Source organism: Corvus hawaiiensis, chromosome 24 (genome assembly GCF_020740725.1).
Source record: "Corvus hawaiiensis isolate bCorHaw1 chromosome 24, bCorHaw1.pri.cur, whole genome shotgun sequence".
Taxonomy (NCBI): Eukaryota; Metazoa; Chordata; class Aves; order Passeriformes; family Corvidae; genus Corvus; species Corvus hawaiiensis.
Window position 1 is genome coordinate 11,085,759 of NC_063236.1, and position 27,837 is coordinate 11,113,595.

At 49.9% G+C, this 27,837-nt stretch overlaps 1 protein-coding gene across 10 annotated transcripts; it reads left to right on the plus strand.

Annotated features, from left to right (window-relative positions):
• TAFA3 (TAFA chemokine like family member 3) lies at positions 1-27,837 on the plus strand. Of its 10 annotated transcripts, none has more exons than XM_048328146.1 (8): positions 1-88; positions 4,356-4,440; positions 4,560-4,634; positions 4,706-4,824; positions 11,803-11,952; positions 12,917-13,041; positions 14,163-14,246; positions 14,383-15,721. In XM_048328146.1, exons 4-8 carry the CDS (start codon positions 4,707-4,709, stop codon positions 14,581-14,583), a joined length of 678 nt encoding a protein of 225 aa, XP_048184103.1. In that variant the 5' UTR covers positions 1-88; positions 4,356-4,440; positions 4,560-4,634; position 4,706; the 3' UTR covers positions 14,584-15,721. The 10 variants fall into 10 exon arrangements, with proteins under 10 accessions (XP_048184103.1, XP_048184102.1, XP_048184104.1 ...); XM_048328145.1 differs by having other exon boundaries at positions 4,576-4,634; XM_048328147.1 differs by lacking the exons at positions 4,560-4,634; positions 14,163-14,246; positions 14,383-15,721 and adding exons at positions 15,723-15,787; positions 20,175-20,457.

A 27,837-nucleotide genomic window follows, 5' to 3' on the forward strand; every position in this document is an offset into this window, starting at 1 on the left:
GCCCGCGGAGGCGGCGCTGACCCGGCGGAGCGGAGCGGCCCCAACCATGGGCAGCGTCGGCCCCCGCCCGCCCCGAGGCCACCGGCAGGTACGTGCGGAAAGTTTGGCGGGGGAGAACGAGACGGGACCCCCGGGGCGACTCCCGTCGTGGTCCCGAGCGCCGGCCCGGTGCCGCTCCGAGGGGACGCTGAGCCCCGAAAAGGGCCGGGGAGCCGGGGTCGGAGGAGCCGCCGGGATCGGCGTGCCAGCGAGCACCGGCGGCGCCGGGATGCTCCGCCGCGGGGTCCAGCTCTCCCGGCTCCGCCCGGCCGCCGTACGTCGCTGCCCGGTCCCCGCGTGTCGCGGTCCCCTGTCGCTCTCCGGGGCTCCCCGGTGCCGATGTGAGGTTCGGGAGGGTCCCTGCAGTGAGTTTCTCGGGGCCGGCTCTGCCCTGCGCCCCGTTACCGGTGACTCCGACAGCAGCGGAGCCCCTGGTCCCTGCCCGCCCGGCGGCGGGGGTTGCGCCGTGCACGGGGATTCGGACCCGGTGGGGCCCTGTCAGGCCACCGGCTCCGGGGGTGGGCTCGTCACAGGTGCTGTTTTGCCAGCACTGCGAAGCTACTCGCCCTTCTGGGAGGCAAAGCACTGCTGGAGAGACCCCAGATTCTGCAGCCAAGCATGCTCCTTTACCCTGGAAGGGGCCACGGATCCCAACTGCTGCTGCCTTCAGCACAAACTGTCCCTGCGGCCGAAGCCTTGAGCAGGACAGGATGAGATGGGGGCCTTCATCTTCCTCTGCTTCCTCCCTCTCTGCAGCTCCAGCCAGGATGGGTTTGCCTCTGGCCAGCACCAGGCTAGAGTAGGGCAGTGGCACTGAGGGCCAGCTTCCTCTTGGGGTGGCTCGAGGGGCACAGGATGATCACGGGTCAGATGGCCCCATCACCATGAGTAGAGGCTCAGTGGCCCAGAGGAGAGCGTGAGCTGTACCAGTCCCATTCTGGAGTCATGAGTTTGTCCATGCTGTGGTGCCAAGGCAGGGAAGCAGGAGTCTCCTCCTCCTGCTCATCAGCCATCCCTTTTGCTGCAGGGAGAGACTTGGGGGGCTGTTCAGTGTGTGGGTGCCCTTTACCTGGAAGAGTTCATCTGTGCTGGGACAGCCACACCCCAGCAAAGAGCCTGCACAGGTGAGATGTTGTCCATGATGGCCCCTGCCCACATATGCCTACATGTGCCCACGCAGAGGAGCCGTCATCTCTTGACACACTGGTTGCAACTGAGATTGACAGTCTGAGAGATTGGGGAACTTGACAGTTACTTCAGGTCCCAGCTCAGACCCGAAAGGCAAAAGCAGCTAAAAAATGTTAATGAAAAATTCCACAAAATTCCAAACAGCACATAACAGAATGGAGAATACCAAGATGTTCAATCAAAATTAAGCGTTTTGACGTGCCAAAACACCACTCTTCATTTCACACTGACACTCCAGGCTGAAAAATCTCAAGTCAGACCAAACATTTGTAGTTGTAATCTCACAACACTGGAGGTTGATAACTGTCAAAACAGCAATTTCTGTGGAACTGTGTTTTCTAATGGGAGTTTGGGCATGAGTGGGAGCTCTGAGTGCCTCTGCCAGCATGGAGCACTGGGATGCACCTTGTCCTTGTGCTCCCCTGAACCACGTGTGCTCTCCCAGCCGCCAGTGCGGCTCCTTCTGCTCAGCTTGATGGCTTCCCTTTGGAGTGTGGCATGGACAGTGTGGGTTGCATTATTGATAACGCTGTGATTTATTTATGCTTCCTTAGCTATAGCAAACATCTCAGCCTTTCTGAGCTAAATATACTTTGCACTGGGAGTATGTTGCTGTCCTCTGTGGGATGGAGCAGCCAGTGCAGTGCTTGGTCTTTGGTCCAGCTGAGAGGTTTAGGGATGTGTCCTGGAAACCTCACATGGCCTGGAGGGTCCCATGGGCAGGAGCTGGGGATGGGCTCCCCCAGAGGAGCTCTGGTGTGTGCTGTGGGGCTCAGGCCTGGTGCCTGGGAGCTGGGCTGTGCTCTCTGCATGAAGCGGGAGCCAGAGCTGGAGCAGCAGCCAGGAAACCAGGGTCTCCTGATGGGGACCTGGCTGCTCTGCTGGAAGGCACAGGGGAGCTTCGTTGGCATTGGAGACTCACTGTTGCAAGAATTGCAATAGCACTGTGTCTGCTGTCCTCACATCTGGGCTGCCAGATGTGGGGCAAGACAGCTGGGACACAGCTCCTCCGCAGTGCAGCATGGCTGGGTGGGGGTGACCACAGGTGGGGGGCACTTGCCCCACTCCCGGCTGGATGCAGTGCTGTGGCACGCACTGCCTCTGGATTCAGGTGAGGGGCTGAGCAGCTCTGAGAGAGCTGTTTACTTTGTCATTGAGAAAATAGTGCATTCTTTAAGCTGACATCAGTATTTACACAGTGGGCTGTCACGTCTCCAAAGGGACTCCAACAGTACCAGCTGCTGCATGATCCCCCCTGAGAAGCTTCATGCCGAGCATCACCAGAGATCACCTAAATACGGGTTTACAGGAGGGAGTCTCACAGTCCTGTCACATCACCTCAAGGAGCAGTGGTTTTCTTGCACATTGAACCATACTGGGTTCTTTCTGGCAATGGAAGAGCTGGAGTAGGATCAGCCCCTCATCACCCAGTGGGCAGGGATGGAGTCAGGACAGTGAATGGGATGCTCCCAGCCACTCTTCAGTCTGTTCCTGGCCAAGCTGACCATCCCACAGCATTAATTAGGAGTATTTCCTTACCTCTAAATTCTTTTTTAGCATTAAATACATGGTTTTGTCAAGATACCTTTGGTTTTTCCCTGGGCAAATGTCAACACTTTTGATGACATTTTCTGATTTTTGTTTTCCAGATGGGAGAATCAAAGTGCAAAATATCACTTTAAATCATCACTTTGGAATGAAGCATTTCTCATTTCGAAATGTCAGTTTAAAACAGGACAATTCATTTTTAAATGCTTCAAAACAAGAAATGTCCTTTTTACCACTTCAAATCACTTTGTTTTGATTAAAAATGTCAGTGTTTTGTGTCCTGGCTCTTCATTAGAGGAGTCTGTTTCACTGTCTCGTGGTCCAGAGCAGATAGAAATTTTGAACATGGTTGAAAATTGGAGATTTCTTCTCTCAGAGGTGTGGGTTTGTCCAGTGCACTGCTGGAACTCTGTGCTGCCCATGGAGTGGACTGTGGATGCGAGATTGGCACAGGGCAAGGGTACCCCTGGCACCTGCTGCTGGTCCTGGCAGCACTCCCCAACCTCAGTGTCACCACCACTTATCTTTGTGGCATCTTGTTAGTAAGTTATGATCCAGAACTAAAATTTTATGAGGGACATGGTTGTTTGCTGGACCTGGTTAGACCCCAGCAGGTGATAATGGAGGCTGGGAGGTCACCACTTGGCAGATGCCAAGCAGTGACGTCGCTGTTGGTGCCACTGCCTGTGGAGCGCCGGAGCTGTTTCCATCTTCAGGGCTGTGGCTGTAAATAGTGAAGAGAACATACTTAAAGCACTCAGCAGTAAAATACCAAGCCTTTTGGGATTTACATTTTTCCCTAGAGGCTCTAGATGATGTAAAACTTGGCTTCTTCCCAGCATGTCCTGCATGGAGTGAGAGTAGTGCCATTGTGGTGCCTCGGTATTTGCAGAGGTGCCAAGAGAGGTTAATGGTGTGTCCAGAGGTAGTGGATGCAGTTCTGAGTGTGTGGTTGCATGAACTTGGCTTGTATGCTGAAAGGAGGAACAGCCCCAGAAGAAAGTGATGTGCTGGGAGAGCAGACTGCAGCTCGTGGTGCTGCCGTGGGCTCTGTGTATCCGACTGGCAATCAGCTGCCCCGTTCCTCAGATTCCTGTGGGGTGCTGGCCCCAGGACATCCAGTGGGATCAGCCCATCCTTCTGTTTGCCAGCAAGCGGTTTGCAAATGCCAGACCTTGGGCATCACTGCAAGGAACCTCAGTGACACAAGGACAATGACAGCACATAACCACGCACAGAAGAGGCAGAACCTGAAATGGCTCGCTGCTGATCTACTCTGGCTCTTCCCACACACGCTGGGTCTGCATTTAATGTTTGTCATCTGCTTTAATAACCTACTATAAAGGACCTGATTTTGTGCTCTCAGCAGTAAAAATCAGGAACAGCTCTGCAGGTCCTGTTGTTCAAAGGGGTGAGCAGGGTTATGGGCTGAGCTCCTGAAGAGGTTTTGGTGGTGCAGTGGGCACATGCTCATGCACCCAAGAGTATATGTCTTGAAGTGGGGCTGGTGAAATTCCCCAGCCACTCCCAAGGACACAGTGGCTCACAGTGATAGCAGCCCATGTCCTTTCTCCTCTCAGATGCGCTGATGTCTGCTCCTTGCAAAGACCTGACCCACCTGAGGTTGGCAGATGCACAGATGTGAGCGTGAATCCCCAGTAAAAGGTAACTATCACTCACCTGTACTGCTGGTGGGATTTCTTTCTGTCCTGCTGCAATGGCCTATGCTGCTGATGAAGTCTGAGGCCATCTGAGGGTGGTGGGTGAATCCCTTCATCTCCCAGGACCATGTCCCCACAGCCAGGACACCCCAGTTCTCACAACGTTCAGGAGTCATACCACTGTGTGCAGGAGCATTGGTGAGTGGATCTGCACCTCCCAGCCCTCCTCAGTCCCTCTTCCTCCACGCATCTCTTCTTCTTTTTCATAGAATGAGTGAGAGAGATATACAGAGCCTGAGCAAATGGATTTTCGTGCTCAGTCTCTGCCTTACCACGCTGTGGGGACGACTGACATTGGCCTCCACGCATCATCACAGAAGCCATTCAGGTAGGAGAGCGACATCCTTGCTGCATGTATTGCATGTTTGTGCAATCATCTGGGTCCCCATGATACTGGTGATACCTTGGGGTCTTCATGGGATGCCTGAGGTGGGGATTACATGGGGATGAGATGCTTGGTGAAGTTCTGTCTCACACTTCTTGGTAGGAGGAGGAGTTTCAGGCTGTGGTTCACACCAGGAACAGGCGGGAATCTCTCTGGGGACCAAATGCTGACAGCCTCAAGGAGCTCGGTGTCCATCCCTTGTTCTGGGGTCTGGACAGCAAGGATGAGTGTGCCAAAGGTGTGGGGCAGCATCCAGCAAAGAGCCACCAAGAGGCACCAACACAGTGCCACTGTGACAGCTGTTGGGTTGGCATTTGGTGTCCATGTGTGCAGGAAACTCCCAGGACTGCTCCTTTGGGATGGGTAGGAACATGCAGCCATAGGGCTGTAAAGCTGCTCCTTGGAGTTATGAGTTGTGAGTACTTATTATGGGGCATCTAAAACCTGTGACTTGGTGAGTCTGGATGGTCTGAGGAGTTAAAGAGGGGATTTCTTCATGTCTGTAACAAAATCTGAGACACATATAATGAACCATATATACATCTGATACATCTGTGTGAATCTATTATTGCGGTAATTCTTGCTCTGTGAGCAGTGGATGTAGATCTTTCCATCAGAGTTGCCATGGGTATCACAAACCCCACTTGTTATGTGGTGGACACTCTCCACTTCAGGCTTTCACTAGAAATAAAAATTTTCATCCCCTTGGTTGCAAACATCATCTAGAAAGGTGGAACAAGTGTAAAGTGATGTAGAACTGAAAGTCTTGCTGGAAAACGTCACCATGGCTCTGAGATGTTAATTTGTTATTCCCAGCTGTGAATTTGAGATTCCCTCTGTGAGTGTTGGAATGCTGCTTTGTGGCATGAATGTGATTTTTTGGAGGGGTTATGTGAACCCATGGTTGAAGATTGTGTCCGGAGAAGAGAAGCATCTGAGAAGTTATGCTCAGCCCTTTGTGCCCATCCTGTCTGGCACCGAGCCTGATGGGCCAGTGGGAGGCCCAGTGGCCCAGGGCTGGGGGCTCCTTGGAGCATGGTGGGAGGACGTGTGGGGAGGTGGATGCTGGTGTTACTGGTGGTACTGGTGTTACCGAAGTTACTGGCAGAGCCAGGCAGCACAGGCAAACACTCCGATCCTGGGGCACCTGCTGTCTGCTTCTTGTGCCTCTGCTTGGAAAGGGCATTTAAGGGTTAATTTGAAAGCATTCATGCTCTTGATTGACCCCACACCTAACCCTGTCCTATTTCTGTCATTTTTGCCTGACAGTTAAAGCAGTTCTAATCCTGTAATCCCCACCCGCATTGCTTAAAACCAAAACACATTTTCCAGAGTGACTCCCTCACCCAATCAGTGAGCAGCTACCTGCCTTTTCCTTGTCCTAACCCTCCATACCCCATCCTTGGAAGTGTTCAAGGCCAGGCTGGACAGGGCTCTGAGCACCCTGCTCTAGTGGAAGGTGGCCCTGCTAAAGGCAGGGAGTGGAACAAGATGAGCTTCTTTCCAACCCAAACCATTCTGTGATTCTGATCAGGAGAAAACTCTTCATTTTTCTTCTGGGATGACTTTTCGGCACTGACTCAGGGCTACCAGGGATATGGGCACTGCTCGCAGCTCAGGTGCTCACTCAACCTGCCCAATCCCAGTGCCAGAGAGCCCTGCTCCTCCATGGGATTGATTTGTAGAGAGCTGCTTCTTTGGGGAAGAGTCAGACCTGGGATTAATAAAGCACCGACTCACCGAGGTTTGAAGTGCAGATGCCCAAGTGTGGTGGTGTGAATTGTGTATAAATCTCACTTGTCCAGGAGCAGCTAGGCTCGTGGATTCACATGCCAGCAGGCATAGAGTTGGGGATTTTTTGCTCTCACAGACTTATCCACAGCAGACCACATTGTGTGCTTTTTATTCAGGAAAATTCTGATCCACAGAAAAGAGGGCAGACCAGGAGCAAACACTTAAAAGTTTGACCCCACTCTGTGTCTGTATGAACACAGTTTCTCTCTGCCTTCCTGCTTTCCTGACATTGTAAGAACTTCCTGTGACTGCCTCATCTCTTGGGCTGGGTTTCTATGGTCTCAAAACAAGAATTCTTGGTCTACTTGGTGAGTTCATGGGCTTTATTCTCCTGTTGTCTGCTCTGTTGTTGCTGCATTTGGGACAGTTTTCAGTGAAGGTTATGTTTGAAACACCCTTTCATAGTGCTGCATTCTCAGTGGCAGTGACATTTGTGTCCAAGGAAGCTGCAGTTACGTTTCTGTGTGGAGTTGAACAGGGATAGCTGTGTCACTGATGCCTGAGGCCTCCAGGGTCAGAGATGCTGAGGGACAGATACATCCAGAGCTTTCATCCCATTAAAGAATTGTGTTTATTCACAGGTAAAACCACCTAAAAATGATCAATAGCAGAGGAAGGTCTTTAATTGTGACCTCAAACTTACAAATTTCTTGAAGAGAGAGCCCACATGCAGACCCTCTGTTTGCCATCCAGAGTCAGACCTGACTGTGGCAATCAGGTCTGATAATAGAATTATAGAATATCTCACATTGGAAGAGATCCACAAGGATCATTAAGTCCAACTCTTGGTCCTGCACACAAATTCATACCATGTGCCTGAGATCCCTTGTGCCCACCCAGCACGTGGAGATGCTGCTCTGTCCAAGCAAAGCAGTGCTTCCTGCACAGTGTGGTTGGATTTAAAGAGCTACATGAATCAAGCCACAGTCATTTGGAAACAGAGTAGGAGACTCCTTGGTGAAGAACAATTCACCAGCAGTTTCATCCCCTGTGTAACATGGTGAGGTCTTCATGGTGAGCAAGGCTGGAATGTCTGCATCCAACTCCCACAGGGGTGGTCCCACCACCTTCTAATGCTGCTAGTCAAAGGGCTGTCTTTGCCTTTATTTGTGTTCATCACTCAACATGAAGCAGAAGTAAAAGGCATTTAGTCAGCTGGGATCTTTTCTTTTGGGAAATGAGGTTCTCTGGGCATTGCCTGGCACTTACATGCATCCAACTTCTCTTTATTTTGTAGCTCTCCACGAGCAAGCAGTATTTTACACTGAACATGTGGAGTTGTGCCCACACTCCCTGAGACACTCAAAATGTGTCATTTCAGGTTATGCCATAAAACCCCCATGTTCTGTTATTCATTTAAAGGTCAACCTGAGTAGGACAGCATTTTTATTTTATTTCTGCATGCGGGCTTCAAAAGCCTTGTGCTCTTACAGTTCTTTTATGGTTCCATGAGATAAGCTGTGTCTTTTTAAAACGGGCTCCAGTGGGGAAATACCAGTTAAATGGGAGGGAGAAGCACACCAGAAGCTCTGGAACTTATCCCAGGCTCTCGGGAGGTTTCCTGCTGTCGGTGTTAAACACACCATCCATCTGATCTGCATTTTGTTCCAAGTTTCCTGCTGCTCAGCAAAAGGAGAAGCAGCTGCAGGGAGCTCTGGAGCCCATTGCTCGCACTGCACGTGGGCTCAGCCTCTCTGCTTGCACCTCCCAGGCGTGGGACATGGAAGCCCAGTGCGGCAGGGAGCCTCTGGGCACCGCTCTCCTGCTGGCATCCCTCGGCCTGGGGATGCTCATCTCCTCTGCAGTGAGGAAACAGCAGTGTCTCCTGCTGACATCCTGGGAATCACCAGATCTGGGGCAGAGGGATTTCTTTGCACTCAGTTACAACCCCCCAAACTCCTGTGTTCACTTGAACGTTGGGGTCTGGCGTGGTTCGTGTTGCTTGTGGGCCAGGGCTGGGAAAACCAGAGAATCTGGTGTGTAGGAGATGGCTCCTACATGGCTCCCCATGGGCATGTCACCTCTGCTCAAATGCCATGGCCTGGGAAGGGGATGCACTGTATCCTGCTGTCAGGGCTGGGGCTGGCACCTGGAGGGGGCATATTTCCAGTCTCATTGTGTCCTAGGGCAGGGTGCCAGATGGTCAGAAGACAATGCAATGGGGAATGGTTTTAAACTGGAAGGAGACAGATTTTGATTAGATACTCAGAAGAAATTCTTCCCTGTGAGAGTGGTGAGGCCCTGGCACAGGTTGCCCTTGAACACGTCCCTGGAAGTGTTCGAGGCCAGGCTGGATGGAGCTTGGAGTAACCTGTTCTAGTGCAAGGTGTCCCTGCCCATGGCAGGGCATGGAATAAGATAACTGTTAAGGTCCTTTTCAACCCAAACCAGTCTCTGATTCTACAATTCCAAGACCTTTAGGTAAATGGAAGTATTTTGTGGCCTGAGAGCGGGATGGGTCCTGGGGCTCTGTGCTGCTCCTTCAGCTCTGCCATCAGTAGGACCCTCGGTGTGAGGCTGTGTGTGTCCCGAGGGGGCTGTGGGGTTGTGCCAGGGCAATGGGATACCTGGCCCACACAGGCAGCTCTCTGGGCAGAGACTCTGAGGCTGCAGGTTCAGCAGCACAGTGCCCCATGCTCAGCCAGCTGCAGTAAGGCAGAGGGAGGCAAATTTCTCTTTATCTCTGAGCTGCACCTTTCTGAGCAAATTAAAAGGGCTTTGACACGTTAGCAAACTCCTATTGCATGGCTGTAATGACCGATTTCTCAGTTCTGCCTGGCTCTCCCTCAGCTGAACCTTTTAAAATTAGCTGAAAATGAGCAGCCGGAGAGCAGGAATGTAAGGGAGCAGAGGGGTCACCTGGGCAGCCCTCCCGGGAAGAGCTCTGCTAATGAAGCTTTTCTGAAAATGAGTCAAAACCATAACTACATGAGAATACTGAGGCTTGAGGGTGTAAAATCCCCTGGTGAGGTGCACAGGGTGGAAGAGTGACTCCTTGTGGTCCTGGACCACAGTGTGATAGGAACATGGGCTCACAGGCAGCCAAAGCCAAGGATTTCTACTTCTTCCTCAGATTATTTAAAAAAGCCCATGAAGCATAAAGACAGGGCAAAACAGTCATGTTTGTTCTGCAAAGAGTTGCTTTCTTTCTCACTTTCATCGAAGTCTACCATTTCTGCATACAAAAAGAATGGAATTCATTATTAAAGCTGAATTACTATGGCATTTCAAAGGGAAGATAAAATTTATGACCAGAGATGCTATTAAAAAATATTCCATATAATAATTGTGCAGTTATTATGGGCAGAAATGAAAGTAAGGGTTCATTAAAAGAAAATTACCATGAAATAGCAATAAATAAAATAAAGACATGGTGATTGCACAACCCGTCCTGCCCGTGTGCAGTGGGTGCAGGGCACAGGGGGTGTCCTGGAGCAGCCCTTCACATCTTGCTCTTTGTCTCCCGTCTGGAGCTCAGACACGGTGAGAACAGAAGGGCAGGGAGTGCTTTGACTGGAAGCTGGTACAGCCATGCCCAGCTGCCACAAGCCAGGAGTTTACACTTAGACCAGCATTTCCCAGCAAGGGGCGTGAAAAAAGGTCTGCAAGACAAAGGGATTTCCCCCAGCGCTGGGGGAGAGATCCCATTTCCCTCAGTTTTCCTTGGAGAGGTGAAGTGGCTGCGTTCCAAAAGCTGGGCGGTGTTTGTCGGCGAGTGTGGGGACCTGACAAGGTCTGCAGGGACACTCATAGTGACACGGGTCAGCTCCCCCAGCCCCCCTGTGTCAGTGGGGGTGGGTGGGATCCCCAGCAGGACCCTCCAGCAGTGACCAGGGGTGAGGCAGAGCTGGGAGCTGTGACTGGATGGGCAGGATGAGGCTGGCAAATGCAGGGTGGGTTGGAGCAACTGCCAGGCCTCCTGTGCTGGGAGATGGTTGAGTGTGGGCTTGTGCTCACAGGTACCTGCACCAGCAGCACCAGGACACATCATTCCCCGCAGCCCTGCATGTCCTGCTTGCACCTCCTTACAAGCCTTTCCTCTGGTGACAGCTCCTGGGGGCTCGTGCCTGCAATCCGGAATGTGGAAGGTGTCCTGAGCCCAGGATATGGAGCAGCCAGGAACGCCCTGATGTCTGCTTACCTGCACCCATTTTGGGATGCCACACTGCAGGAATGCAGCTTCCCTGTCCTCTACCCAGCCTGGCTCCCATTTGCTTGGGAATAAAAGCCTGTTCCTGGTGACCCAAGGGACCCAGGGCATGCCCATGCGTGGCTCTGCACTGCTTCTCCAGTGCTCATTAAGCAGCACCTGCAGGGATCTCTGGGGTCATGGGAATGAAGTCTCTCAGCCCTTTTTGGCTGATTTGTATTGTGCTTGTGTGGGCCATTACCCAGCCAAGGCATTGATTTGAGATGCTGACCAGCTCTAAACTCTGATCCCAGAGGTGATCGGCCAACACAGTAGTTTTCTATTTTCCTTAATATTTTAATGGCAGTAGGAGGGGGAGCGACAGAGCAGCCTGGATTGGTGATAAACACCGTGACATTTCTCTGCCACTGCAGGGTGGAAACGCCATCCTGATCCTTCTTCCTCCAGGCAGAGGGTGGTGGGTGATGGCGAGATGAAGGCATTGATTGTAGCTGGGGTCGGAGGTGGTGGTGCTCTGCTTGAAGCCAAAAGCAGCACGATGCACCATCCTCTCTTGTAGCAAAGTGCATCTCATTATCAGCTGCAATTAGCTAATGTGCTCGTTAGTTTCAATAAAGCTCTTGGCTTGGCCATGGCAAGAGGGGATGAATTTTGGAGGGTAGGACAGGTGTGAGGGCTGTTAGGAGCAAGACCCCAGATGCAAGAGGTGTGGAGCAGGACCCCAGCTTTTCCTTACAGGTGGGCTGGGCAGATGCTGTGCCCAGACACCTGTATGTCACCAGCAGCCCTGGGGGTGATTCCGAGGGCTGGGACAGTGCTTCACATGCCGGGTTCTCCTGGTGCCTTGGTCACAGCTCACACCAACAGTGGTGCCCAGGGCAGTGGGCAGAAGGTGGTCTAGGGTCTCTTCTCAAGGCACTGGGCGGCAGATGGCCTGGGTCTCTGAGGTCTGACGGTAGCTGTTTCTCCTCCTGCAGTGCATGTAGAGCCTGGCACATGCGAAGTCATCGCAGCTCACCGGTGCTGCAATAAGAACAAGATCGAGGAGCGCTCTCAGACAGTGAAATGCTCCTGTTTCCCAGGGCAGGTGGCAGGGACAACACGGGCGGCTCCCTCCTGCGTGGATGGTGAGTACCCCATGGTGCAACCCCATCCTTTTCAATCCCTGACCTCATCTTCACATCTGGTTAAGCTGGTGTGTGGTTTCCATGCCCCTGGCATTAACAGAGGAGACCTGCCCAGGGATCTTGCAGCAGAGCAGTGGGGAAGAGGGCACATTTTGGGGACACTCTCTCATTGGACACTCAGACAGCTGGTGTGGCTGTGTTACCCCACTCTGCAGCCCTGGGCTATGTACTCTGGGGGAGTTACTGGGGTTGCAGCATCGCTGTGCTGGGGTCAAATCTGCAGCAGTGATCCCTGCACGTCTCCTCACTGCACTGCCACAGCTGGAAGCAGGGATAGGATTCCAGCCACGCAGTACCTTCACCTGCAAGGAGTACCAACCAAAACTCAAACTGTGAATGTTTTATCAAATGCTATCACATGCCATGACCAAAGAGCCATCAGGAGCACCAGCAGCCCCTGCCAGCGTGGTACTGATGTGCGTGACAGCCAGTGCCCTGTGAGTGCAGTTCTGTGCAACACCAAGAAATGCCAGAATGAGTTGTCAGCTGTTGTCCTCAACAGCTCAGGTCACATTGTTCCTAAATACAGGAGAGCCTGCTCTGGTTGTCCAAACTGGAGGCGTGAATCACAAGATCCTAATAGAGCAGAGTGGTAGGAGACAATCCCTTTGCTCTGTAATTGGAGCCTGGAACGGGTTATTGAATAGTACTGCTCTCACTGGGAGTGAGGACACTGGGCTTTTTACCTGGGGTAGCGAGAGAAAACCGGGTGTTCCGGAGGCAGGTGGAGCAGGTGGGTCAGGTGAGGCCAGGCAGGTGACGAGCAGCTCATTGTCCAGGGCTCCTCGATGTGGGCTATGCTGGAGAGAGGGGCTGTATCTCCTGATGTCACCCAAGGGTGGGCAGAGCTTGTCCTCCACACCCTGTGCTGCAGCCTGGTCGCTGATCTCCTCCTCTCCCCCAGCCTCCATCGTGCTGCAGAAGTGGTGGTGCCAGATGGAGCCATGTCTCGATGGGGAGGAATGCAAAGTGCTTCCTGACCTCTCAGGATGGAGCTGCAGCAGTGGCAACAAAGTGAAGACAACCAAGGTACATCCCTGGCAGGTGATGGGGGGAACCCAGCTGTGCCTTCCCCAGCCTGGGGCAAGCAAAACCCAGAAGAGCATCCCAAAACAGTTCTGTGGGGAAGGAGAGAGCTCCAGCTCCTTCAGGGCACACGCTGTTTGATAAGGACTCACCAAAGCAGAGCAGAGGGTCTGGGCTGTGCACTTGTCACTGGTGCTGGAGGGGCTGGCAGGCATACCACAACCCTGAGGGTATGCCACGGCTTTTCCAGTTGATAATTCTTGATGGGAAGCTTGGTGTTGGATGGCTCAGGCCCTGAGCAGACATACTAGGTGTGTCTCTGTAGCATCCCCAGGCTCCCAGGGTGTCCAGGTTGCTCCCCAGAACCACCCGCTGCTCCGGGGCAGCAGGTTGCCCTTCCCAACCCAGTGACATAGCCCTTAATCTGTCCCCATTCCCCATCTGAGGCAGCCATTTGTGACAGAGCACTACATGATTATTATTTTCATGGCTTGCTGAATGCCCCAAAGAACAAGGTGTAATTAAAATTTTATCAAACTCATTAGTAATTACATATATGCCATGGTTAATCAGTTGCATAATTTTGTAATCATTGTTCTTACTGTTGAGTGTAATTATTCCTTATGCTTTCGTTTTCCTCGCCCCACATCCCCCACCACAAAATTATTGTATTAAGCAATGTCGGGATTTTTTTCATTGCTGCAATTATTTCTGTGCACAGAAAGCACTTTCTTGCTGAGGTGTTTTTATGGACATCCAAAAAGGTTCCTCCAGTCCTGAGCATCCATAACTGACCAGTAACTGCAGCCCTACATTGAGCTGGTTGTCTTTTTCCCATTTTAGTGTTGTTTGGTTGGTTTCCCACAGCTACTAACTTAGCCCAAAGCCTCTGCTCTGGTTTTGCTGTCTTGAATTCTCCCTGGGGCCATTCCCCTCTGGAATGGGAGTAGGACTCTGGAGCTTCTGCTCTCCTGCCTCATCCAGCAGACCCATCCATGGCCAATCTCCTTTTGGGTGCCGTGCCCTCCCTTAGGGAGGTGGCAGTTTGGAAACACAGCCCTGTGTTTTCAGAAGGACTTTTGGTAACTTTGGGTGACTTTAGTGACTTTGGAATGGTGCCAAAGGGCTGGATTTGCATCTCAGTCCCCTGTGCAGACGGACCTCAGTCGGAGCTGCAGCCAGAGCACAGAAATCACAAACCATCCATAAGCTAACATTTGGAATGACCACTCCATTAAATGAAAGTAAAGAGCAAATCTAATTTGCACCTCTTGAGGCTGTTTGCTGATAATTCATGGATGGGGAATCAGCTGGATGCGTTGGATAACTTCTCCTCTCCTACGCAGGTCACTCGATAGCCTCCGTGCAGCGCGGCACTGGCTGACCAGCCTTGGCGTGGGTCCTGGGGCTCCCGTGAGCAGCAGGATGTGGCCCAGTGCCTGCAGGGGTGGGATGCTCCAGGGCCACCATCCTGCACCCACCAGCAGGACTGTGACAGGTACTGGATCAGAGCATCCGGTGAGCCCCAGCTTCCCTGGAGGCTGAAGGCAGAGACCCCAGTGCAGCTGCCAGAATCCCATCACTCCACGATTTCCTCCTTTTCTGTGGACACGTTCACCAAGCAAGAAATGGGCTCGTTTTCCAATCCTCCTAAATAAAATGCTCCATCTGTGTAAGAGCTGTTGACAATACAGAGACAGACAGGCAGCAGGCCCGCAAAATGGGCTTTGATCTGAATAGCTGAAATCATTGCTGTGAGTCGGCTTTCCCTATCTCCCGAGATGCTGAATCCAAGTTGCAGTCAGGAATCGGGAAGTCAATGGTTATGTGAAACCCTTCCCCATGTGGCTCCAGGCTCCTGGCCCACGTGTTCCTAGGAGCAGCCGCTGAGTTCCAGCCTGATCCTGAGTCACTGGGGGCTGCTCTGCCCTCGGAGCACTGGGCTTTCCCTGCCCCACCACCTTCCTGATATGACCACATGCAACAGATGTGGCAGCGTAGCCAGAGGGTGTCTGACACCCTGTTGGCCCACAGGGATGGTGAGATATCTGCATGGCGCCTGCTGCTGGTTTCTCCTTCCTTGGTAAATGCATTAATCAGGTTGCAAATTTAATGTTTTCCACCATGCAAGTCCCAGGCACTGAGTTTCTGCTTGTGTTTGCAATTGAATTTCAGAGTTGTGTGAGGGGATCTCTCTGTCAGCGGCTCTGCGGTGTCTGGGGCATGCAGATGCCCAGCCAGGGCCTCAGACCGAGCCAGGTTCTGTTGCATTAATCCAAAATAAAGAAAAATGTACCACCTCCTGGCCCTGAGCTCATGACCTTCTTCAGGACACACCATTTCCTGTGGTGCGGCAGCTCAAGGTGGGGGAGAATGTGAGCTCTGTGCCCCTGAAGTCAGAGGTGCTTGGGACCCTGGGGCTGTGGGACCAACAGCTCCAGCACTGCTCTGGGACTGCTCTGGGACCCTGCAGGGGACGTGCTGGCTCAGGAGGGGCTGGAGATGATGTGAGGACCATGGCAGTGTCGAGGTCAGTGGTGTATTTGCTGCCACCTGCCTCCTGCCCTGGTTCCCACCATGGGATTCATTATTAAGACATTTTTGTAATGGGGTATGTAATACCCTGTCCAGATGTGATGTAAATACCAGACTGTGAAATAATAAATTCATTTTAATCTCTGCAGAGGATCTTTTCACTCAGCAGCGAAGGGAGGCTCCAGGAGTGCTTCTCATGCCGACTGGATCTGAGGTGAAGGGGGTGGGGACTCTGCCCTGGCCATTCCAATCCCAACCAGCTTGTCCAGCTGTGGCTCTGGAGGAGAGCTGAAAGCTTCTTGTGGCAACAAAAGGCTGATTAGCTCATAGCGATCCTAAAGAAAAGTGCATTCGTTTCTACAGGATGCTTTTCTGAGAGCTTCTCTTGTCCTGTCCCTCCACCTTTGTGTACCCCTACCCAAGGCCAGACTGTGACTGTAAGTTCCCTACCCAGAGTCCTGTCCCCTCTGAGATCCCAGGCTGTTGAATGCGGAGTGGGAATCTGTTATTTCCAGTAGCAAACACCAGGCTGTAGATGGGAGCATCCCTGCTTGGCTGGAAATTTTCATAGTTGGCTCATAATGTGAAGGATCCACTCTGCGGAAGTGATGAGCTTGACACCTACATTGATAGAAAAATATTTTATTGTCTGCATAATAGGCACCCTTGGAGCTTATTTTTCACTTACTGCAGTCCACAGTTTAGTGAGGAAATAGCCCCTTGGTGTCTCTGCTGAGTGCTGACCTCGCTGCTATCACATCATCAGAGTACACAAATACTGCAAATTGCTACTCCTCTCCTGGCAGGTAAATGCATTTCCAAGGAAAAAGCTGCAGCCTGCAGGACTGCTGGTGTTATCTCTGTCTCCTGAGCAGCCAGGGAAGGATGCTCCTGCCACAGCTTCTGGCCCTCTGCCTTTCTTCCACTCACTGTATTTTCAGTGCTTTCCTTTAGGCAAGTGGGCAAACGCCCCTAGCAGGAGCAATAAGCCAAGGAAGAGAGTTATGGTGATGGGAACATCTCTGGGCTGAGGCAAGGACTTTGATGCCCTGTCTCTTCGCTGCCTCAGTGGGACAATGCCACCTGCGTGGTCCCCAGCTACTTCGGACACCCTGATCCCTTCTCTCTACATGTGACCACACTGCTGGTCCCTAGACAGATCAGCCCTTGTGGCTGCATCAGCAGCTTGGAGACCCCAAGCTCCCAGGCCAGGGTCCCAGGTCCACCCTGCCCAAGTCCTCCTCAAGCTCCATCTTGGCACAGCTGTGCAGTAACTGTTTGGGAGCTTGCACAGACAAGATTTGAAGTTGCCTGAGGGGTGATTAGTCAGAGGAAACTGTCACAGTTAACATACTTTCAATATCATCTCCCTGGGTATTATAATTACACCCCATTCAATTAGTCTCCAGGGGAAAAAAAGCCTTTTGTATTAAGATTTGGTGGAGAATTATTAGAGAGTGAATTAAAAGACAAGGATTCCATTTTACCTCAAAATACTAAAAGCATAATGCATAAAATGCCCCTAAATTACAAGCTGACTAAATTTAGAGCTGTGCTAGGAGGTGAAATGAAAGGTAGAATGAAACCCTTTGAGCAGTACAAGGTGCAGTATTATCAGAGAAATAAGATGGAAACATAATTAACCACCCGGCATTATGCTGAAAGATGGCAAATTGAAATGGGAGACAAAATTAGGTGAAATTGCAGAGCGGGCTCATTAATTTCTGCTTTATAAATCAGTGCTACCTGTCAGCAGTGATGCCAAGCCATTCCAGAGCAGGAGCTTTCCAAGGGATGCTGCTCACAGGGACCTCACCTTGTCCCAGTTGGGGCTGCTGTGCTCCCCTGGATGGTGAACTGTGTGTCACTGTAGGAGAAGGTGATACCTCCAAGGGTCACATCTTTGGGGCCCTTTCCTTCGCCCAGCCATGGTGCATTCAGGCCAGATCTGGTCTGTCCTCTTCCCCAAAAGCTGGTTCCCTTTCCCTGATGCTTTTGCTGCTCCAACTAGTGCCACCCTTGTGACATTTGCCAGTGTTGCTCCTATGGCATCTCATAGGGAACCTACTATCAGTGGCCTCTTGCCCTGATGAGTTGAAGTCCAGTTTAGGGCTGGGGGAACATTTTCTTTAACTGTGCTGAATTTCTTCCTCTCAGGCTTAATTGGCTCCCGTTCCCTGTAACCCCTGCCCCCTCCACCCTTCTGCCGTTGCTCTGCTTGCTCCTCTCTGCCCATTTGCTTTATTGCTGCTTTTCAATGAATTCGAACAAGAAAAGAATTGTCTTTTCCAGAGGTAGAAAGATTTCTGTTTGAATCACCTCAGCTATGCAAAAACATCCCTGTGCATCTCCCATGCTGGGCTTAGGAATGGAGAAACCTGGAACTGGCTTATCAGATGAGAAGCAGAACCTGTCTTGTCCAGCTTGCGGGATTCACAGAGGTGGCAGGTGCATGTGACTGTTCTGGCACTCGTGTGTTTGGACATGAGCACATTGGTCAGGTTTTTTTTCTACTTTGCCAATACCTTTCACTGAGAGACTACTTTTTTTTTTCCTCTCTGGCATGTTTGTAAGTAGATATACTCCTGTTTTGGATATGTGAAGCAAATGGCTTCAGCATCCAGACATGCTGCCCCATCCCGCCAGCATTCAGGAATGTGGGGGGATGTGGGGACATGTGGCTGTGGGGACATGGGGCCATGGGCACCTTCCCCATTGCCTCACATGCCATGGGATTCCATCAGAATCACCAAGATAAAATTACAACAGCACGGTGTTTGCTCTGGTTAATACACTGTGATGGGGCTGTTTGAAGCATTAGATGGCTCTTCCAAAAATGCATCCTCATGTTTTATTCAAATGTGCATTTGTGGAGATGTTCTTAAGGGAATGAATAAAATATTCATTCAGATGCTACTGTGCAATAAAAGCAGTCAGGGCATGCTGCTGGGTCGGGGCTGCCAGGCAGCCTGACTCCTGATGGGCCCCAGGAGGATCCCTGGGGATCACAGAATCATAGAATATCCTGAGCTGGGAGGGACCCACAGGGATCATCGAGTCCAGTTCCTGGCCCTGCACAGGACATCCCCAAGAACCCCACCGTGTGCCTGGTGTGGATGAGGGATGGTGGCCCTTGCTGCCACGTGCTTGGGAGACCCCAGCCCTCTCCAGAGGCTCTGGCACAGCCCTCCACATGGAACTTGTGGATCCATCTGGCCCTGGAGCAGTCACTGCTGAACAGGATGGTGAGGCACTGGCACAGGGTGCCCAGAGAAGCTGTGACTGCCCCATCCCTGGAATTGTTCAAGGCCACATTGGATGGGGCTTGGAGCAATCTGGTCTGGTAGAAGGTGGCCCTGTCCATGGCAGGGGCAGAACAAGTAATCTTTAAGGTCTCTTCCAGTCCAAACCATTCCAGGGTTCTATGATTCTGCTGCTGCCCATTTACTTCTGTCCCAGGTCAGTCCCTCTGTGCCACACTCAGGCAGCCTGGGGAGACTTGCAGAGGTGGCACTCCACCAGAGAGCAATGTCCATGTCCCATCTTGCTGCAGTCAAAGCCCCATGCCTGACTCCCATCCCAAGCTGGCAGGAAAAGTCAGGAGTCCCAAGTGCCCTATGTCTCTCCTGTCCATCTCCACATCTGGATCCCCGCACGCTTGGCAAAGCCAGATCATAGAATCACAGAATCATGCTTTCCCCTCGCCAGGAGAAAGGTGTGAGGACATGAGGGGCTGCATAGACATGGGCTCATCCTGGGCAGACTCTGCTTACTACCTGCATCAGGGACTAAATAGGGGCTCATTTTTATAAAGTGTTTTCTAGCCTTGTTTTCCTGCTGGGGCAGCTGCAGTGGCCGCAGCAGAAACAGAGCCATTGGCTGGGGCAGAGCAGAGAGGGAGGATGCAATTTAATTTGTGCATTTCCCAGCTTGTTAATCTCCCGATTTACTGCTGGTATTTTATTTCCGTAGCACTGCTTCATAGTAAAGGGATTAGCCTGGACCATAGGTCTGCTCTGATGCTCATCTACTAGGGATTACTGAGAAATTTTGCAGTTAGTTAATGGGTCAAATAGGTAGAAATGAAAATATGTGCATGGTTTTGTTGACATTTGCAGGAGCATTCAGTCTGTGACCTAGCACTGGCTCTCCTGCTCCATTCAGCATCCCCTGCTTCCTGTGTCATGGAGGTCCTGATCCACTGCTTCCTGTTTCACGGGGTTCCCAACGCCCTGTTAATACCCGATAACCCTCACAGGGGTTCCAATGCCCTGCTGTTGGGCCCAGAGCCCCAGAGCCAGGAGCCTCAGCACCTCTCCATTGTCAGGGTGTTGGATGCTGTGGCGGCAGCCAGCTGTGCCTCCAGCTGCCAATGCTGGCCGTGGTCAGGAAGTGTAAAATCCCTTGGGCAGTGTGTAAAATCCCTGTGAATTGTGGTTTGAATTTTTCCTGTGCACATCAGTGCCACCAGAGGTTAATATATTAGCAGGCTGACCTGGATACAAGTCAGACATCCCTAAAAAATGCCTGCTAACTGAAAACACAGACAAATTAGCACATGCTCCATTTCCTTCTAATGATGTGCTTTACTCTGGTCTCAGCTTCCCCACCTGTGTCAGGAGCCAGGTGCGCCTGGAGTTCTGTGAAGTAGGACTGGCCACCTCCCTTGTGTCACCTTCTCCGTGGTGCTCCCAGCCCAGCCTGGTCCTCTGAGCCACCAGGAGTGAGATCCTACAGGCAGAAAGATGCATAATTGATTTATTGGTAACATGATATAGTGCACGGAGCCAGGATTAAGTAATGATCCTATTAAACACTCCTGGATGTATTCATATTTGCAAGCTCTAAGTCAATCAATTATTTAAATAAAATAATATTTAAATACCCTGGAAATCCTGTATTTATTACAGGGGCTGAGACCATGTTCATTAACAACAATAATAAATATTGTGGATACTCAGTTCTATAAGGAAATTATTCTATGAGTTGTGAAAACTGTGCAGGAACTGCAAGGCTGGGAGGACATGAATATGGATCAGCAGGATTATTACACACACCAGCACCAAGGGACAAAATTAGTGTGTAAAATTCCCTGCAAAGACAAAATGTAAAATACGAAAACTTTTGCAATCATTCCTAATAATGAAATTTTGATTAGAAAGGCAAGATCATGCATAAGTTACTGAATCCACTCTGCGGGCCAAACAGCGTGTTGAATCCATGAATCTGGTTGAGAATATTTTGGCTTTGAAGAGAATTTTGGCTTTGCAGTGGACACAGGGGTTCCTGATCCATCCAGGATGCAGGTGGACCATGGGCCTGAGTGCTGGGCTCTGGACACACAAAATTGACTGACCTGACCTGACCTGGAGGAGGACAAAGAGGAAGAGGAGGAGGAGGATGAGACTGACTGCCTGGTGAGGGGTGTCTTTCTGAGACATCCTCCGTTGGGTACGTGCATGACCATGCTGAGGACAGCAATCTTCCTTCAGGGTTTTCTGCTCTTACATAGCAGGGAAACCAGAATATAAATTATTAAAGCAGGCAGAAGATAATTAACTCTAATCAATCTGGACTCTGCCCAGGTTATAGCTCTGAAACAGCATTAATCTTATTAATTACTTAATATTACTAACACAGTTTTCAGTGAGTTCAACAATGCATTCAGTGAATCCAACATTGAGCAATAGATGTAAAGCAATTGATTCTGAGTTGAAAAGCCTTGTGGTACTGCAAATCTGACCATTTTATTAATCAAGTTATCACTTTTAGGGCATTGAAGAAGTAGCAACTCAGTCTCATGGGGAAATTTTTTCATTTCGATGATGGGTTATTCTGGGATTGCATTAGAGGGTGTTATTTCGGAAATATTAAGAAAGAAGAATTTAGGTTAGCGGGATGTCTGGTAAACAGTTATTTAAATTATGGGGTGACCGTTTAGATTAAAAGCCTGGTTTTGACTGAGGAATTGCAGCTTGTGTCTGGCTCTGAGGTGAACCACCCCACCAGACGATTTGGGCAGGATTCCATCCAGGAGTCTGGGAACATAAGCACTAGGCAATGCCTTCCATCCCTCTCATGGTGCCTTTGCTCATGCCTTGGTCTCTGTTTGGTGGCCTGACATGGGCTTATGAGCATCAGCATCCATCGCTGTGAGGTGCAGCTCCCACTGGGACTGGGCTGGAGATGTGCCAGACAGGAAGGAAGGTTGGACTGAATCAACTCCCCTGTAAACACCAACCAACATTTCAAGCCACCAGACAACCCAGTCCGTTATTTTCCAGTCAATCTGCTGTGCAAATCACAGCAACCTAGAGAAATGAAAAGGTGAGAACACATTATTGATTAATTACTTAGTCATCTCCAAACAGTTATTGAGCCCAGACACGACTTTGACAAATTACTCCTCAATTTTTGTGACCGATACACAATTTGATTAATGCAGTTTTACAGTAGTCCTGTCAGAGGGTGACAGAGAGTCTGATTCCAGTGCCTGGCAAAAGGCAATGGTGTCATGGTCTCCGTATCTGGTGGCACTTGCAAATGGTCAGCCGAGACATCATTATGCGATGTGATATTTTGTTTGAAAGGAACAGTGGCTTAATAAATTGAGCTGAAGGCGAAATATCAACATTATCTGATCAGACTGACACTGACAACTGTGAGCTGGTACCCTTGCCATGCAGGGTGTCTGAACACTGAACCACCCAATGTCAGTGTCAGGAGATTGATATTGGCTGATGGCAAGGAGATTTCAGAGCTTTGCCCACCTAAGTGTCTGCCCTGCAGAGCCCTGGCACAGGGATGGCCCTGGGCAGACACCTCTCCCACTTCAGCCCCATCTCTGCCTTTCTTGGAGCTGATATTGCTTCTGGGAAAAGGCAGGACTGAGCTGTAACACTGTGGGGTCTGGTCAATATTTGGTTAAGGTTTGGGTATGGCTTTTCCACCTTCACTTTGAATCGGAAACCTTGCATAGCAGAGCCCAAGAAGTGCAAGCAGAGCAAACCTCCCATTTCCACAAGGAAATGTTGTTAAAATCCTGTGCAAGAAATAGGAGGATTAACGACCTGTGGCTACAGTGCCTGGAAGTCCTCATCTGCAGCATCCCTCACTTTATCTTTAAATCCTCAAGAGCAGCACCTGTGGAGCAGGACAGTGGGGCAGGGGAGAACAGGGGTCTCTCTAACAAATAGCACTGGGGATTACAGGGAGCGCTGGATGCTGCAAAAGGCCCTTCTTGTAGACCAGAAGGCAAGTGGCATCATAAAGAAGGATTTCACACTATTTAAGCAATAAAATCCCCACTGGCTGCCTGGGGAAAGTCGCGTTTTACCGTGGAAAAATTGTGATGTGACAACAGTGACTGTCAGGCGCCGTCCCCATAAAGACTCATTGTGAAAGGAAAAGCCAGATGAGCCAGTGTCGTAATGGTTCTTCACAGACATTAATTACTTGTCTGTGGCACATCCCTGCCTTGGAGCAGGGACTTGGAAATGTGCCACCAGATGCTGGGAGTGAAAGAGAACTAATCTGCCTCCTCTGGGGCTGGGAGGGGAGCGCTGATGCCTGTCTGGTGTCCCTGTCCCTGCCTCTGTCGCTCAGCCCAACCCCTCCTGCCTTAGGCTGGCTGCTCCCTGATTCCCATCGTTTGGGGGAATGGGCAGGGGTGAGTGCTGAGGGTCCCATCGCTGGTGCTCAAGCAGGTGGGTCTGTGTGTGCCAGGACACGGGTGATGACTGATGCCACAGTCACCACTTCCAAATCAATATTCCTAGAAATGTCCATCACTCATACCCCACCCAGTGATTCTGCTTTTCTCTCTGCAATAATCAATTATTTACTTTTTAAGCAAACTGAGTTTTTGCTCCCTTGAGAACCATTTCCCCAAGTTCGCCTCAGTGCTCCATGTACGTTATGTGTTTAACAAGTGTCATGCTCTGTGCTTTTCCCTCAGAGTCCATGTGCAGAGGGTTTTCCTGCTGCTTGTGCTCACCACGGGGTTGCTGATGAGGTGTTGGTGTGGTCACTCACTCCAGTATGAACTGTTTCTGCACCTTCATCTCTTCTGTTAGCACCTGTGCCACTTGAGACCTTGTCTGGAAAGCTGATGCCTGGAGCAAGGAATTCAGGATGATGCACAGGGAATGGAGACTCTTAAAGGCAGCAGGGCAATTCATTATTATTTTAACTGCTCTGCTGGTGTAAATTCAGCTTTAATGAAATAATATGAAACCAGTGGTCTGGTGCAAAATGAGCACAGGGATGGAGCTTATGTCATACTGTAGTGTCCCAGTGGTGAGTTTTTAAAGAGAAGCTGCATTTCAGGCAGAGCTCTGGATGTCAGATGGTTTTCACTGTACCACTTCCAAATGCAGTACAGCTGCCTCGGAGCCAGGAGCTGGAGATGTGCCACCAGATGTTGGGAATTAAAGGGAACAAGCAAATCTGTATCTTAAAAAAGAAGCCACTGTTATTTGGGATGGGGCCACGGGACTTGGCATCGGGTTCCCTCTTCCATTAATCAGTATTTGTGTTGGGTTTAATTAGTTTTGATTGCAGTTTACAGATGTAAATGTGTCTCCCATGGCATCTCCCTCACCTCCTGGGAATATGAAATGAGTGTTTAGTGTAACAGCAATTGGAGCAATGCACAGGAAGGAAAACAAACAGAAGAGCTTCATGTACATCCACAGAGCTTCTGGTGATCTCCACCTCAGTCTGTGGTAATAAACAGAAAAGGGAGAAGATCCTCAAGAAGAGAAGGGAAAGGAGCAAGGAACCCCATCTTGATGCTCCTGGAAAGCAGTGTCTGATGCTCTGAGGAAAGGTCCAAGGACCATCTCTGTGCCAATGTGAAGTCTGCAGGAGTTATCCATCAAGTTGTGCTCTGCGGGAGGAATCACAGCTGTGCAGGAGGAACGTGTGCCATGAACAGCCCAGCAGTGACACGGAGGACACCTTGCATCAAGCTGTGAGGTCTCTCGTGTCTGTCAGATGAAGAAAGAATTCCTCACCAGGAGGTTAATGTGCTTGATTCACCACCCCCCCCCCAGGAATATCATCTTTCTTATTAGTGTTTGCCGTTTTATAGTTTAATTAAGGTCACCCAGTGGGCCTGTAAATGACATCTAAATTAATAGCCTGCAATATCTGCCAGCCAGATCAGGCTTACTGTGGAGTCGGTACCCCAGGAGGAGAGTGAGAACGGAGACGTGAGGCACACCTGGAGTTCTTCATCTGCAAGGAGAAGAGGTCGGTGCTGATTCCAGTGTGCTCCTGTGTGTGACAGGAGCATCACAGCTCTGCCTGTGGGTGCTGCGTGTCCCCAAGGAAGGTGCGATTTGATATTGGCATCCCAGATTTACACTTTGACATTTACTCCCAAACCGTGAGATAGAGCAGAGGCCACCTCACCAGCCCATAAATGGGGATGTGTGTGATCTAACAGCCTGCTTGTGACTCATCAGTGTACTCAGATCCATCTCTTGTGATTTACAACTCAGCTTGGTGACTTATTTCGAGTCAGTCAAGTTCAGAGACAACCTATAACTCAGACCCAATCACGTATTCATCAGTGACACAGGACTTGGATAACTTGGGGATAACTTCAGAATTAATTGTGTTACTTATGAAGTTGATGACATGACTAATCAATTGCTACATGGCAAATAAATCAGCGAGACACCTGAGAAATTAATCATCTTTTTTTTGTTGTTAGAAACTTCATATGCCTTATAAATCAGACATTGGAACAGCTTGTTTTACATCAAACCCATACTTGGAAAATGGCCTTTTGGGGAGAATATATATTTATGGAATATCTGTCCTGAACTGGTTAAAGGAGTTAAAGAAAATGTAAGGGCAGTGGGTTGAACATTTTATTTTACAATCATTATCTGTGTGCAAGCAATGAACTAAGAACTTGCCACAGTCATGGCTCAGTGGTTCGGGTCAGTGCAGGGCATGGTGTCGTGTCCAGAGAGGAGGCATGAGCCATCCCCTCTATCCCCACAATCCCCGCCATCCCCATCCTGGGGATGAGCTCCCATCTTACCCCTGGGCTCTCAACCAGAGCTGGGAAGATGTGCAAGGAGTTGACCTTCAGATCAGATCAGGTTGGATGAGGCTTGGAGCAACCTGGTCTAGTGGAAGAAGGTGTCCCTGCCCGGGGCAGGGGATGGAACCAGATGAGTTTTAAGGCGCATTCCAATTGCAAACTATTCTGGGATTCTGTGATACTTCCCAAGTTGCACACAAAACATCCTTTCTCTGGAGCTCAGCAGTGCTGCTGTCATCCTGTCAGCCCCCTGCTCACCAAGAGTAACAGATCTGCTCTTAATGATAATAATCAATACATTCAATGAAGAATCAGATTTTATTTAATGTGCAATTTACTTAGATCCTGACACCTCTAGATTTATTAAAGCAATTCTTGTACATTGACTTGGTACTGATTGATTCCTTGAAATGCATTTTAGTGGGGATTTAAAATCCCAACAAGATAGACATTTTCTATATCCTGCATTTAAACTGCTACAAATGCAATGTGTTCTTATCAGTAGGTGTCCCTTTAGAATACAGAATCACCTCACTTTTGTTCTATACATAAAATGCATGGAAGAGATTATTCAGGACATATTTAAAGGATGGGTTTTTTAATGAATCTGTGGGCAAAAAAGCATAAATTACGCATGGAAATGTAAAATCTAATCAAATTAGTTGCGTAAGTAAAGCCATATGTGCAGGAGTTCCACTCATGAAAAAAAAAGCAAATTAAATAAAAGCATTGGAGATTATTTGAATACATAAAGTAGATATTTAAAGTATTTCCTTAAGAAACTCAGCCTGCACAAAGCACTGTCATTAATAGAATGAGAAAAGTTGCCAGTAAATATTTATATTAGCAGCTTTAGATGGAAAACCGAAACTCCAGGCAGAAGATCTAAGATTTCCCATCAGATGCAGCTCTGAGACTTGCTGGTTTCTTGCTGCTCTCCCCGGTGGAGTGAGATTTTTGGATGGCTCTGCCTGGCTTTATGTGGAGGGATCCCCTGGAACCCAGGGAGAGAGCTTTTTCAGAAGCATCTTTTAAAGACCTTTGCTTACAAGAACTTCTCACCCTAACTGGAGGCCTTAAACTCAATTTCCCTGCGTGAAGAGCTTGGTGAGGGGTCATCGCCTCCTTTCTCCAAAGCCCTTTGGAACTTCCAGCTGAGAAACATTAAGAAGCTGCTGCTGCTGCTGCTGCTGCTGCTGACCAAGCCTGGTTCAAGTTCTTCTGGGATGCTCTGGAAGTGGTGGGATGCAGAAAGACTTAACTGCCCCAGTCTTCCTGCTGCTCCAAGAGCTGGCACGCAGCCCATACCTGCACAGCGATTGGACACAGTCATGGAACAGGCAGAGATGGAAGAGGATGTGCAATTTTACTAGTCTGAGAATCACAGAATCATAGGATGGTTTGGCTTGGAAAGGACCTTAAAGATCTTCATAGCAGATGATGAAAACAGCTTTTAACATACTGGTAAAGCAGCCAATATTGGTGCCAATAGGCCAAGAAACATCACTGGCTTTACCCTCTCTTGTCTCCTCTCTTCCTTGCCTCATCTGCAGCTGGAATAGATTAATGAGATGCAAACATTGATGGCAAACTGCAGCTCCTGAGCTCCCCGGGTGCTGGCATGGGATCATTCGCTGCTGAGTCCCACCTTCTGCTGGCAGCCAAGGCAGGGTGGCCATCCCCAGTCACAGCGAACACCTTGGCTTTCTGAGGGGTGGAATAAAGCTCTGATGAGAACTTAAAAAGCCCCAGTAGCCTGACTCTGCAGTGATGTGCTGCTCAGTTTCTATGGGAACAGGCCGAGCTGGTTGATTGGAAGCAAGAGAAGGAGTGAGTGGGGCTGCAGATGCAGAGTTTAATTGGTGTGACTCAGGCTGGGCTTTTATATAATTTTCAGCCATTCCAAAAGGTGCCTGGGCACTGGAGTTGGAACACAATGAGGAGGTGTTCACAGGAGAACAATCTCATCGCTTGTTGAAACTATCGTAGTGCCTACTCAAAAAAAAAAAAAGGAAATGGGTAATTTATTTTTGTCCCTTAGTTTCTAAATCACCTGTAACGTACAAGCATGGAATTGTTAAGGTTGGAAAAGTCCTCTAAGATCATCGTGTCCAGCATTAACCCAGCATTGCCCAGTCCACCACTAAACCATTTCCCTTGACATCACATCCACATGTTTTTTGAACAATTTCAGGGATGGTGAT

Bases quoted from the DNA above. Each gene is read 5' to 3' on its own strand.
- TAFA3 (XM_048328146.1), top strand. From the start codon at position 4,707: ATGAGTGAGAGAGATATACAGAGCCTGAGCAAATGGATTTTCGTGCTC. The intron at 13,042-14,162 runs GTACATCCCTGG...ATGGTGCCAAAG, and splicing joins ACAAAGTGAAGACAACCAAG to GGCTGGATTTGCATCTCAGT. The intron at 14,247-14,382 runs AGCTAACATTTG...CCTCTCCTACGC, and splicing joins GAAATCACAAACCATCCATA to AGGTCACTCGATAGCCTCCG.